The sequence below is a fragment of the Notamacropus eugenii genome, chromosome 1 (assembly GCF_028372415.1).
Source record: "Notamacropus eugenii isolate mMacEug1 chromosome 1, mMacEug1.pri_v2, whole genome shotgun sequence".
NCBI lineage: Eukaryota > Metazoa > Chordata > Mammalia > Diprotodontia > Macropodidae > Notamacropus > Notamacropus eugenii.
In genome coordinates, this window is record NC_092872.1 from 304,260,053 (window position 1) to 304,274,820 (window position 14,768).

A 14,768-nucleotide genomic window follows, 5' to 3' on the forward strand; every position below is an offset into this window, starting at 1 on the left:
AAAATGAAATTAAGCTCTGAGAGAGAAATATATTGGGAGGAGAAAGGGAGAAATGGAATGGGGCAAGTTATCTCTCATAAAAGAGGCAAATAAAAGACTTTTCAGTGGAGGGAAAAAGAGGAGAGGTGAGAAAAAACATGAAGCTTACTCTCATCACATTTGACTAAAGGAAGAAGTAAAATGCACACTCATTTTCGTGTGAAAACCTATCTTACAATACGGGAAAGTGGGCGAGGATGGAAGGGAGGGCAATGGGAAAAGGGAGCAATTTGAAGTTGACACTCTTGGGGAGGGGCAGGATCCAAAGAGAGAATAGAAGCAATGGGGGGCAGGATAGGATGGAGGGAAATATAGTTAGTCTTACACAACATGACTATTATGGAAGTCATTTGCAAAGCTACACAGATATGGCCTATATTGAATTGCCTGCCTTCCCAAAGGGATGAGTGGGGAGGGTGGGATGGGGAGAAGTTGGAACTCAAAGTTTTAGGAACAACTCTGTTGAGTATTGTTCTTGCAACTAGGAAATAGAAATACAGATAATGGGGTATAGAAAGTTATCTGGCCCTACAGGACAAAAGAGAAGATGGGGACAAGGGAAGGGAGGGATATTAGAAGAGAGGGCAGATTAGTGTGATAGGGGCAATTAAAATGCTTGGCATTTTGGGGTGGGGGGGAGGGGAGAAATGGGGAGAAAATTTGGAACCCAAAATTTTGTGGAAATGAATGTTGAAAAGTTAAATAAATAAATTTTTTTTAAAAAGTGCATGTGACAGTTTGGTACTTGGCTTCCTGGTATGAAATTTTGATATATTAAGGGAAATCTAAACATAATTTCATTTATTAATGACCTGCAATTAAAGAATACTTTCTTACCTTAACAGTTAACTTTTTGAAATAGAATTGTCTGTTGACAGTGGCACTGGTTTTACAGTCAAAGGATCCAGGTTCTAATCCTATCTCTAATGCTGCATGCATGTACTTGGGCAAGTCAGCTTCCGTGGGTCTCAGTTTTCTCATATGTGAAATGAGTTTGTTGGACTGGATGACCTCTGAAGTCCCTTCCATCTCCAGCTATGTTTTTATGAACTTGCCCTGTTGATATACTTCTCTCTAGTGCTATTACATATATACAGGTGTGCTAATACGCATGATAAGGTTAGGTATCCATTTTAAATGCAAAAGTTTATTCTGTATATGTTGCTATAGAGGATTCCTGATTTTAGCCCCAAAGTACATGTATTTCCTATCATTCCTGTAGTGCTTTATTTTAATTGTTCTTTAAATTGCTAGAGATTGCATAATTCTAATATTAAGTCTTTTAATCTTCTGTGCAGCTATGTCAACTTATCTTTTAGTTATTAAAAGTGAACTTCCTGGTGCAATTTCACAGTTTCTAACTGACGACAAAAGCGGGTAAGGAAAAATATTTCACTTCCCCATGTACTTTATTTTAACGTTCTAATGAAGTCATAATTCCTTTGGTATGAATACTTTTTCTACTGATACACAACTTCTCCATTCCTTCACATTCTATGCTATTCTTATCTATCTTTTTCCATAAACTCTCCAATGCATTGTGTCCAGTGAGCTTTAAGCCTTGTGTAAAATGCTTAATTTTTGCTATAGAAACATATATGATGCATTAATGAAACTTCCAATTCCTAATTAAGAATGCTGAATGCTTGCTTAACAGTCAACTCATAAGAACCCCAAACTATCATTCATATGAAATCTTTGCACTGTAGAACAAAAACTTTGAGAAAGAATAGGCCTTGAAGAGAAAGCATATTTTCTTTAAATTGTTGTCAAGTTGTCACTTCAAAGATACAAAACCTAGCAGGCTTTCAAATTTACATATTTGGTGATCCTGTTTGAGTATGTGAACTTTCCCTAGAATGTAGGCCACTTTTTCAAATTTGGTTTATAGTTTGCACTTTTTTCTTTATACTGTTATGTTTAGGCATCTTTAGATATGTAGCCATGTATAACACTGTGTACACTTAAAACTGGAATCAAAACCATTGCAAGAAAATGTGCTTGACATAACTAAACTAAAAACATCCCAACTTGAACATTGCAGTAACCTGTTTTCATTATTATATGTTACCAACATTGACAACATTTTAGTTTTCATCATAGCTGTGTTATGGCTATCATTTTAACCTGTTTTCAGAAGTTTTAAATTTACTTCAAAATCTTTCTTTAGACTAAAGCTTATATCTTCGAATGTATTGGTTTATGTGTGTCTTGCTTTAAAAAAACTCTTTAATGTGATATTCATTGCATAAAGGTAGTTACTTTGAAATCTAGTACTATTCTTGTCATTTATTGGTCTCTTACAGTTTCAAGTGTTAGAAATAAACCAGACAAACTTTATAAAATAAGGTACATAGATTTTTTACGTGTACGTTTTGAAGCTCTAAAACCAAATTGAATTTTGTAATGTTATTTTGAAGTATGCATATTTTAAAAATAGTCTCAACTTGGACCTCTTTAATGTATTATTTTATAATTTTAGATTTAAACGTTTTAAAACCTATTAATAAATGTCCAGTTGCAAGGATTCTTTGAAATATAAAAATAAACTACACAGATTTTGAAATTCAAGAAACAAAACAGTCAAGAAACAAGTTGAATTGAATGAATTTAACTGTATACATCTATAACACTTTTTTTTTCTAGATACAGCTACATGGCAGCCTTTTTCTGCTAGGCCATTATAATATCTGTTTGCTTTCTTTTACAGGTTTATTTTACCTTAAACTACAACTAGTGGTGTTTCCTATTGTTTTCTAAGTTATTTGTGAAAATTAATGTACTTGTGTTTTCACAAAGTAGTTTGGTTTTAGTATTTTAACTAATCCTTACAAAGGCAGTGGAAATAAACTATATACATTTAAAATAATATTCAAATTTGAAAGTTAATCTTCAACAGTCAAATAGCATGCCATTTGATCTACATTTTTAATGAAAGGATTTCGGTGTTTTTAAAAACGTACTGTTAAAATATTGCAACTTGGGAGCTCTCTGTTAGCATTTAATGATCCTGTCAGGAGGATATGATTGACACAATTAAGTTGTCTTGCATTTGAGTTACATAATTGATATGGGATGCAAGTAAGATGCTAATTCAGAACATGTGATACTCTTGTCCCATTCCATTTGGGAATGATATTAAAGCAACTCATAAATAAATCTGGTTTTCATTTAAAAGAAAAAAGAACATCTGTATGGCAAAGTATTTACAATGCAGCAAAGGATTTATTCTCTATATTTCATACTTGGAGCATTTTTATCATATAGGATTAAACCTACAGATCAAGGAAGTTTTCTAGGAAGTATAAAACTTTTTCCTAATGCTTTTGCTCCCAAAGCATTCAAATCACAGTACATTTGGGAAACAGAAGCTTTGTTTAACAACTCCTTTATACTTAGAAAAAATAATTTTAAGTGAATATATTCTTCTAAAAAATCATTTTATTTTGGAAGTGTTTGTGGTGCAATGAATGGAAAGAGCCCTGTCTCTAGGTTCAGAACACGTGGTTCAAACCTCCTCTGATGGTTACTTAGCCTACATGACCTAGAACAAGTCACGGGGTCGCACAAGTTAAGACTCAAGATTTGGACCTCAGTTTCTTCATCTGTAAAATGAGTAGGCTCGATTAGATGACATCTAAGTTCCTAGAGCTATAATAATACATGCAATATGACAAAGTAGAAAGAGTAGCAAGCTGAGTTAGGAAGGTGTGGGTTGAAGGCTCATTTCTTACACAAGTCATTTAAACTCTCAGTTCCCCCAGGCAACTCTCTAACACCATAAAAGGCAGAGCAGTTGTCAGTCTGCTTTGTTAGAAGGAGCTCTCTTACTGGGATTTCCCTATACCAATGAAATCTCAAATACAAAACAACAAAAAATTCTTTATAAATCTTTTTTTATGGTAAACTAATGAGACATTTTGGGAGCTGCAGTTATATTCTCTACATTTTCCCTTTTCTGTTTCTTTGAGACATAGCCATTGCCTGACATAATTCACTTGGTTGTGACTTGGGCATGAAACCTAAACTGACTAATATCACTGTGCAAGGTATTATTGTATCTCTTCCTGAGAATAATAAGGAAAGCTCATAATATTTATGAACTTCTTTATGATGATTTCTTGATAAGGATAATAAATGATTGATAAACAAAGATGGGGCATAAAATTGATAACTGAGTTCATTCTGTCTTAGAGATTCATGATTTGTTGTACAGGTCAATCCTCATTAACGCCCCTTTGAATTTTGACACACTGAATCAAAACCAAATAAAACAGTGAATTAAAAGACTGTAACATTTAAATGAATGGTTTTAGAAAAGTTATCTTAATCTCATTATTTGCTAAACTTGAGGTAATAGGTTCATGTTAAAAGTGAAAAGGGTAGGCCCTCTCATAATCCATGGTTTAGACTTTAGGCAGTCACAGTGTGAACTTATATGGGCATAAAAGAAAGGGGGAAGGGAACAAGCATTTATTAAGTGACTCATAGGTGCCAGGCACTGTGCTAAGTACTTTACAAATATTATCTCTCCTGAGAAGAAAAGTAGTTCTTGTTAAATATTTCAGAAATTTTGTATTTTCAAAGGAAAAGCCCTTCTAACCTGGACTCATATAACCTCCTTCACCCTACACCTTTCTGACGAAGAGGACATAGAAATTGTTTTTGTGGTCCTTTGGGCCCTTTGCTCTTAGTACTGGGTCCTAAGTTGGTAAACTGGGTTTTTTAATTGAGTCCCAGAAGGATGTAGATATTTTGGTACCCTATGTGGGCCTTTATTATGCAAGAATGATTGAAAGATTATTATGTAAGAAAGATTGAAAATTATTGTCACCTTTCATGTTAAAATGTTTCGCTTTTTAAAGATATGTCACTTTGTACATTCCTTCTCACAAAAATGTTACATATAAATTTAGACTGTGTAATCAAGAGCTGAACTTTATACAAATGCAAAGAAGTATACAGTTTGAGGTCTACTAGAACTAAAAATATTTGGACTTCCAGTAATTCAGACATATAACAGGTATTTAATAAATACCTTTTGATTGCTTTTTTAGAGTTGTAAATCTAGGTGTAGAGAAGAGCAAAGGAGACAACTGTAGCGATTCACTGATACTCTTATTAAAATAACATCTTTGTTAACATCCAAATTTAATCATCAAATAGCGTATTGATAAAGAATGTATCAAAAGTACCATTCCCAAGCATAGACACACTGCTTTAAGGAGTGTGAACAGTTTGATTCTCCAGGCTACTAGAGGCATCATGGTTTAAGGAAAAACCATATATGACTTTAACAAGTTAATAGCTGAATTTGATTAAGGAGTGGTTTCTAAGAATTTCTTAGAATATCTAAAGAGTTGGGGGTTTTTGATCCTGGTTTAGAAAATATTTTGTGTTCTAAGATAACTATAAATTTCATAAAGACAGGGATCACATCTTGTTCTTTTTTTTGCATAACTAAAAGAGTCTACTCTAAGAAATAATATGTGATCAGATATTTGAAAGTATAATCTCTTTTGGGGGTGGCTTATGCTTTAATTTTGTTTTGTTACTAATAGTTAAATAGATCTTTGATCACTCTGATTTGGAAATTCTTTCCAGTGATAAGATTGAAACTCATCCATGCTTATTCATCCTGTGAAAATCTTGTCAATATCTTCCAATATCATGCAGTCTGTTGGAAGTCTTCCTTCTTTCTCTTACCTTTGTTAGGTACCAGTGGTACACTCTGACTGTTCACCTGAATAATCTGTCACTCTCACCATATAACCAGCCCTTCTTCTCATCTGTCATACAATTCCTTCATGGCATCTTTTATTCTCATTTTTTTCTGAAATTTCCTTATTAGTTATATATTGTAACCTACTTGCATCTACCACACACTTTTCCATTTCCTTCTGTGACATACTGAATTTTAATTCTTCAGAAACTATTGTATTCAAAATTCTACTTCCATAAAGCAAAACTAGTTGAATATTAATATTAAAAAGATGGACTTTTGTTTTCATGAAAGGCTTGGGGATCATTAAAGGAGTTCTGCAATTTACCAAAGACAGTGTAGCCCAGGGGCAGAGCCAAGATGGCAGAGTGAAAGCAACGACTCACCTAAGCTCCTGGACAAACCCCTCTGGATATCTCTGAAAGGAGAATCTGACCAAACTTTGGAGGTGTGGAATCCAGTGGGTGACAGACTTTGACAGATTTGGAGCCCAGGTTAGACTGGAAGGTCCACGGGAAGGATCTGTTCCGCGGGGGTAAGCCCCCAGCGCACAGCGCAGCGCGGTCAGCGCAGCAGGGCGGAAGGGACCTGAGAAGCCCTAGAGTGGTGGGTGAAACCAGCGGAGCAGGAGACAAGCCAAACCGAGCCGGTGAGAGCTGCTGAGCGCCAGATATCAGCGCAGCAGCCCTTGAAACCTTCAGCCTGAAGACTAAACTTCGGTAAGTCACCTACTTGAACTTCCGGGAGCCAGGATGGCGGAGTGATCAGTAAATGCTCTCTCCTCCCCCCTGATGACCATGAAAGAACCATAAAATATTTCCCCAGATAAATCCTGGATCAGCGGGAACAGCAAAAGGGGGCAAATAGTCTAATAACACCAGAGGCTAGAAAAATAGCAAAGGGGGATTCTTCCTACTGTGGCGGAGGCGATCTGGAAGGACAGACGACCCAGGGCAGAGAAAATTCGCACTGAGACCCAAGCAAGCCTCAGCGCTGGGAGATGAGCCGGCTCGAACACGCATTAGCATCTAGGCGTGCCCCAGCCCTTCAGGGGAAAAGGGAAGACAATAGGGAAGCTGGGATCACCATCCCCTGACCTTGCCTTTGCCTCAGGTCAGCTGAGGAGATCTCCTGAGACCAGACCATCCCTCCCACACACCTAACAAGCTAACCCCAGGGTTGATCTTGGGAAACAAAAAACAAAAGCCTGCTTTTAGCCTCGACACACATCAGCTCAACACAAAGATCTGTACCTTCTGACTGAAAGAACCAGAAGCTACAACACTCAGCCAACATCATGAATCAGAAAAAGCAGACGAAAAGTGAAAAAACCATAGAATCTTTCTATGGGGATAAGGACCAAAACACAAACACCAAAGAGGTCAGAGCTGAGACTGTACTTCCATCTGAAACCTCAGAAGGGACTATGAATTTCTTGCAAGCTCAACTAGATTACCTGGAACAGCTGAAGAAGGAAATAAAAGAAAAACTGGCCAATGATTTTAAAATTATAAAAAAAGAATTCACTGATGAGAACATCACTCTGAAAAGGAAAATTGAACAAATGGAAAAGGAAGTTCAAAAATTAACTGGAGAGAATAATTCCCTAAAAGGAAGAGTTAATCAAACGGAAAAGGAATCCCAAAACCTAATTGGGAAAATTGATCAAATGGAAAAGGAAACACAAAACCTAACTGGGAAAATTGGTCGAATGGAAAAAGAAGTACAAAAATTAAATGGAGAAAATAGCTCCTTAAAGGGAAAAATTGGTCAGATGGAAAAGGAGATGCAAAAGTTAACTGAAGAAAACACTACGATGAAGATTAGAATTGGGCAAGTAGAAACTAATGACTCAATGAGGCAACAAGAATCAGTCAAACAAAATCTAAAGACAATGTAGCCCACTCTTTATCTCTTATTTAATTTTGGGTCAAACTCATTGTTATCCATTTCTGCTCTCTGTCTCTCATATATCTTCTGATGATTAAACTCTAGCTTAATTTGTAGGTTGTCATCTGGGCAATAAATCTACTTGATCTTTCTTCTGTGGGTGATCAAGCCAAACTCCATTGAATGTTTACATCTTTATTCCAGTAAGTTCTGCAGTGTTTGATGTAATCAACAAAATATCATCTACAAAGAGGGGCATCTGAAAGACCTCACCATCCTCAGGAATGTCTCTTTAATTTAGACTCTGTGCTGGATCTCCTTTATCCTTGTGATGAATACCTTTGGCAAACGTATCTCCCTGTTTTATGCCTCACCTGATATTTATGATCAGAATAATGGAACGTGGTTATTTCTTTTTTTATATCTTTCACAGCATATTGGTGATGATGAATGAATGAAAAAGAACCTGTAAGGTGGCTTTTTTCTCTGAGTCAATTTTCAAAAAAATAATCAACAAATAATAAGTGCTATGGGATCTTATAAGATCTATATCTTTAAGTCAGTTGTGAAATAGTAAAGATGTAGTCTGTTGAAGAATATCACTTGCAAAAGTCTGGTTGTGCCCTCATCAAAAATTCCCTCTACTTCTGTATAGATGACTCTTATAAAGATATTATATTGGGACAGCACACATATAGGTTGATATTACAGATGTTCTCTCAGTCACCCTTTTCTTCCTATATTAATGAAGTGAGATTTTTCTCCCCACACTTTTGATGTCTTTCTCTCCTTCACATATCTTTTATAATGATCCCTCGACATCTCAGAATTATGTTGCCTTCAGCACGGATCTTTTCAATAACATTATTGGTCTAATCTGTCTATTTTCCCCTTTTTTGTTCTCTTTAGTGACATTTCTGTCTCTCATATATTCTCATCTTATGATTGCAGTGTTAAGGCTGTTGTGAGTCTCAGTGAAATAATAGGTATAAAGCACTTTATAATCCTTACAGCTCTCTATAAATGCCAGTTATTATTTTTATCCTACAGTCACCAGGTGATGTAATTTTCTTGGTTTTATAAGGTTCCATGACCAAATGACGATAAGCTTTTCTGCACTTAACTGTGCTGGTCCTTGGAAAATAGACTTACTTTGTTATGATGACTTCATCCCCTGACCTTTTTACTATATTCCTGAAGAGCTCAGGCAGTGTTGATAGAGCAATACAAAGGTGTGTTGGTAAATGTACTTACACTTTTAAGTTTAGTCTGCATTATTATCACATTCTCAAGTCTAGACCATCAACAAAATGATAAATCAATCCCTGATTTGTAGCAGTTACTAATTTCTGAGGTACAAATGCCCACATTGACCTTTTAGCAATTGGCTTTTGGAGCTGGCTCCAAGCATACCCCAGAGTCCAGGAATAGTGGTTCCACTGTCCTTGTTGTTAAGAGTATTCATTTCCATGTTTCTCATCATTCTATTTTCATTCTTAAATGCTCTGCGATGACTCTCCTTAGTTGGATAGCTTGCTAAGTTTTTTACTTAGCAAATTCATAACTATACATCATCATTTTTTCAAAGATTTTAAAAAGTAGTTTATGTTATAACCCAGTGTTGCTTTTGACAGTTCTTTCTACGTGTTTGTCAAGTAAATAATTTGTCAGCTGACCAAAAGTACTTTCTGTGAGCGTTTTTAATGTCTTTATCATAGTAATTGATTTATATTGGTTACACATCTGCATAAAATTCTTATATTATTATGGATGTCATTTCTACTGTCAACTTCTCACTTTTAATTGTAAATTGCTTAAATAGATCAGAATTTGTTTTTTCAATTAATATTTTTTTTCAATATTCTGATTTTTTTAAACTAATTATGATTTTTAGCACTGGCAAGCTGATGACCTGAACATATCTAGGTAACCAATTCAGAGATGATTCTCATATCAATAATAAGTCTGTTCCTGTCAATCCATTTTGATCCATTTTGACTTTTGCCATGCTCTTCAATGTTTTCCATGTCCGTTGCTTACCAATTTTTTTTTTTTTTTTGAGAAAAAAGTTTTTGTGATATTTAGGTATGAGGCTTCAGTGTAATCTACAACTCTTTTGGGGATTGCTTCATGGACCTGTACCATATTTTCCTATATATTTCTCTTTATCCTCACTTTTTCTCACCTTTGCATGAAATTAACAAGTACTAGAGTGAATGTTGATTTAGTTTGGAAGGTCAGCACTTTCTTCATAGAATTTTATCTCTTCATAAGCAACTGATAATGGTATATAGGCTGCAAATTATTTTCAGGGTGGTCTTTTTGAAAATATTTATCATTAAATGCAATACCCAATGGCCTGCTTTCCCATGAAATAATTTCTTGTTGCCTCTGGATTATGATAAATCCTGCTCACCAACTCCTTTCTTTGCACCTCCAAAGTGTACCTGTAACCCATCCATTAAGCTGCAACTTGCATCTAGTTTTTTTATAACAAGAATGTCAAGAATGATATGGTTGAAACTTGTTAGCAGTAAATCCAGTCATTGGTCACTGGATAAGAATCTTGCATTTATAAAGATCTTGCATTTAGAAAATCAATAGTCAAATTAAAACTTATAGATAGCCTAAAAATTGTGAATCTTAGCACTTTTGATCTCTTTTCTCAGCACTCTATCACCATCATTGCAGAAACATATAGGGATTACACAAAACTGCAAGCCGTTTTGTCATTTTCTTTGTTTTATAAGGTGCCATGGCCAAAAAATGTCATCTCCAAATGACAATAAGCCTTTCTGCACTTAACTCTGTTGGTCCTTGGAAAATAGACTCACTCTATTGCTAAAACCATGTTCATCTTTCCAGAAAGCTAGAACCTGCTGGAGCTTTTCAGAACCCAGGCTTTCATTCTAATGCTTTTCTAAAATATAAATTATGAATAAGAAAGTAGGGCCATTTTTTAAAGTGTTTTTCCATTGGCTGATTATATCCTAATAGCGTATTTTTTCTGTTATGGACCCTTGCCTAAAATTAAAGATACATTTTTTTCCCAACAGGTCTTGGTATTTTGATGGAAGAATACTTCTGGTAATTATATGTGTCTGCATTGTTTTCCCCCTTGCACTTTTTCCTAAATTAGGTAAGTCATTTTAGAATGGAAAATAATGTTTGAACAATTTGACAGTGAATTACCAAAGGGCTTAATTTCCACTGGACTAGATATTTTACCAAGAGAGGGGAGGGAGAGTTTTTAACTTGAATTTATTGTAAATGGTTCTGCCTACAGCCCTGCTTAGTTATCCTGTTACTTGGGTTGCAGTAGTATTTTGTCTGCCATACTAAAATAAAATCTTTACAGCGGAACATTAAAGAGCAGCCTTTCCTTATAGTGTGCCATTAGTGGTAAGCCAGTTCCAATTCTGCCCTACAAAACTACATAAATGATCTGTGACAGGCAGTTGGAATGTTGTTATTCTGAGCTCTAAGCTCCAGATACCAGGCAACTGTAATAGAAAACATACCCATGACATATAGCTTTAGCTGTATATTAGGATCACTTTTCTTATAAATTGCTTTTTATTTTATTGTTATTTTATAGGCTTTCTTGGCTACACAAGTAGTTTATCATTTTTCTTTAAGGCGTTCTTTGCTTTTGTGGTAAGTTTAAACATCAGTGGATTGCTTATCTTCCCTCTCTAAAATTGGCCTCATTGTTCTTGTTTTTTATTTAATTCTGTCCTGTGCTGAATGTGCATTCCAGGATGCTTCCTTATTAATCCACAAATATCTTTCCTTTTTCTCTCTCCACTTTTATTTTTCCTTAAATAGGACAGTAAATCTAGTTCTTTTGACTTGACTAAACAAGAAGGCAAAGCTAGTATCAGGTCACAAGGAAGGCGTCCAATTGCCTAAATTTCTTATTTTCAAATATTCTGAAAAACCTTAGATAAAATACATACATATGTGTTTCCTCTCTAGTCCAAAGAGAAATAAGATGTGTGGGAGGATTAAAATAATTGTCTATAACACTACGGTAAACAGGACATGAACTGTAAAATTCATTTGGCATAGGTCATCATAATGCTGTGTGATCAGTGAAACCAGACCTCAGAAACTCTGACCACATGGTTTGACCATGGAACTAGAACTTCTAAATTCTTCTACACAAGTTTGGTTTAGTCCTGGCATACAGATAGGTTCTTGGGGGACTTATTCTCTGAGCTTGTAAATGAAATAATTTTTTGTTGTGTTGCCTGTACCACAAAGAAATGATTTTTTTTTTTTACTTCTAAAATGCAGAGTGTTTTTTTCTTAAAGTTTTTAACTAGCTAATTTTTAGAGCAGAAAAAAAATGAATTCCAACTAAATTTAAGTCACTTATGTGAGAAAAACCTGTATGGTTCAGCATGACTGAAAACATAGACAAAGGAAAACAAAAACTTCTCTTTGGTAACATAAATAGATTTTAATATCTTAAAGATGTTATTATATGCAATTTAGAAAATCCTCCCCTTTTTCTCATTGCATAGATGTGTTTCATGGTGAGTGTCCAAGTGTTAAGCTTAGTAGGATTAAGTATTTAGTAGTTTGCAAGAAGATATCTATCTAAATATACTTTTCATAAGCTTGGTAAAAAATTTTTTCTTTTTATAGCTACTTACCAAAATTCTGTTTTACAAATAAGTAAAATGTGGGCATCTAACTTCATAAAAAATTAAAAAAAAAGAAAAATAGCATTAGAGGAAGACAGCAAAGCTGGTCCTGAAGATTTGTCAGAATAAACCTAGCGTATCCAGAATTTATGCCAGCATGATCAGGTCATTACTTTGGTCACTGAAATGTAGGATAAAATAATTTTGCTCAGAAATAGAAATATCATTCCAGGAGCCAAAGCATTATATGATTAGGATTTTTTTCAATTTTAATATTCCTATAAAACAGTTTTACATTTAATCATTTAGATGGTGCTTTTGCATATTTGTTCCATTTTTTTCTCTGTGTCTCTTCCTTATCTGTGTGACCTGAGTCAATTCACTTAATGTCGCTGGGTCTCAGTTTTTCATCTGAATCATGAGGGGGTTGGACTGGATGACCTAAGACTCTTCCAACTCTAAATCTGTTATCCTGTAACCTCCAAGTATATTTAAATTGATAAATACCAGTCCTTATAGTGAAAAAATATGCTAGTAATGCCCTTATCCTAATGATCATTACATCCAGAGTACTTATTTCTGTTTATGTAGATAGAACCCAATGTATACAGATGTACGTTTGTGAATATTAAAGAATTAATTGGTACCGATGAAAAATATTTAAATTGGAAGTTTCTAGTATGATTTAGTTTTCATAGTTAATAGTTTGAAACAGGTGAAATGTAGTGGTAAGATATGCCCATTGCAGTTTTTACAGCATTAATTTCTGTCATGGCAGATATGCTCTAATTTGGTCCAGATTTCTAACTGTAACAGTCATATGGAAGTAATACCCTTATTCTGCATTTATAGTAATCTTAGAAACCATCTGTTCAGATTTTTGCTTGTGAGCAAAATTTTAATTTGGTTTTCAATAAGACAATGAAAAATACATTTAAAAAAAAGATTTATGTCCTTTATTTGAAAAATCCATTTTGATATATTTAAACTTTTGACTTTAAAAAATGGTGTGTAGAAAAATAAAGGGTACTACTCCAGGGGTTTTTTGAAAGGATCAGTTTCTCTATATTTTTATGTCAAAACCATATTTAAAATTATTTTTAAATTAGCTTTTCTGAGCCAAAACTTCAAAATAATGCAAAGAAAAGCCACCATCTTTTACCATGATTATGTCTCCCTTTTTTCTTCAAAGTTTACTTGTTGATTTTTGTCCTTTTTTGTGTCTGTGAACATTTATAAGGTTAAAAAGATTAATATTACCATGTAATTGCCTCAAAATTCCAGTTTGTGCCAGTCATATAACTGTGAATTTGGCCCTAAATCTCTTAGATCAGCATTCTTTTCAAATTCACAAGTTAGTGCATAACTCATTATTATAAATGACATTTAAGTAAGTTAGTAGTAGAAGTAGGAAAAGAAATAGAAATATAAAGGATAAAAACTTGTAATCAGTTAACAATTATTTATCTTCCTTTTATGTGCTCAGCACTGGGTTTAGGAGTCACAGGCATACAGAAGTATGGAATTGATTCCTCTCTTGGAGTGTCAGCTCACAAGACTAATGCATATGAAACGATCATAGAATAACAAAATCATATAATTAAATGGTAATGTGTGTAGTATATACTGTAAGTGTGTGGGTAGTTCAGACAAGAGAACGATCATTGTGTTGCTTTGTAGAATCAGTGGGAATTGGACTGAAGCTGAAAATTTGTATAGGATTTACATAGATGAAAGAGAGAAGATGGCACTGTCTCCCTAATTTTTTTTCTTTTTTAACTTTACCAGGACAATTTTTCCTCATTCTATTTGCTTCATTTTTGCTTTCATCCTCCATAAAACTGCAGATTATTCCTACCTTGATTTTTCTGTTCCTAACTTATTCCTACTCTGAGCCAGTGGACACCAAAATTTTATTATATACCCTTTTCATTCAAATTTTTTGAGCACACACTTCTACTATGTGTATATTTACTTGTTAATAAATTATATTCCTGTACTACTGTACTAGTAATTATATGAATATATAAAGCTTACTCAAAATAGAATTTTTTAAAAAATGAGATAAGAATGAAATAATATTTGATGCTGGAGTCTATAGGGAACTACTGGAATTTGAGTAGGGGCGTGACTTCATCAAATCTGAGCTTTAGGAAAATCACCTTGGTGGTTGTTTGGAGAATGAATTCAAGAAGAGAGAGATGAGGTAGGGAAGCTAATTAGGAGGCTTTTTCAGTAGATCAAGTGAGAGGTCATTGAACTATGGTATAGAACAAAAGACAGATGGAAGAAATGTAAGGGTAGACATGAAAGATGTGGAAACTGATTGGATTTGTGGGATGAAGGAGAGTAAGAAAGTTGAAGATGACAACGAGGTTGTAAACCTAGACAAGTAAAAGAGCGATAGTGCATTTGACAGCCTAGGAAAGTTTGGGAGAAGGATGGATTTGGGGTAAAGGTAACAC

The 14,768-nt window shown here is 34.5% G+C and overlaps 1 protein-coding gene across 4 annotated transcripts in view; it reads left to right on the forward strand.

Moving 5' to 3' along the window:
* The window catches only part of SLC38A6 (solute carrier family 38 member 6), a 103,320-nt gene that overhangs the window by 40,406 nt on the left and 48,146 nt on the right, over positions 1–14,768 (forward strand). For all 4 annotated transcript variants that reach the window (XR_011971755.1, XM_072629394.1, XM_072629393.1 and 1 more), the window contains exons 6-8: positions 1,338–1,416; positions 10,708–10,790; positions 11,250–11,308. Coding sequence is in view for 3 of the 4 variants with exons in the window: in XM_072629394.1 (XP_072485495.1) it covers positions 1,338–1,416; positions 10,708–10,790; positions 11,250–11,308 (221 nt within the window). In the remaining variant the exon portion in view is untranslated. The remainder of the gene's footprint in view (positions 1–1,337; positions 1,417–10,707; positions 10,791–11,249; positions 11,309–14,768) is intronic.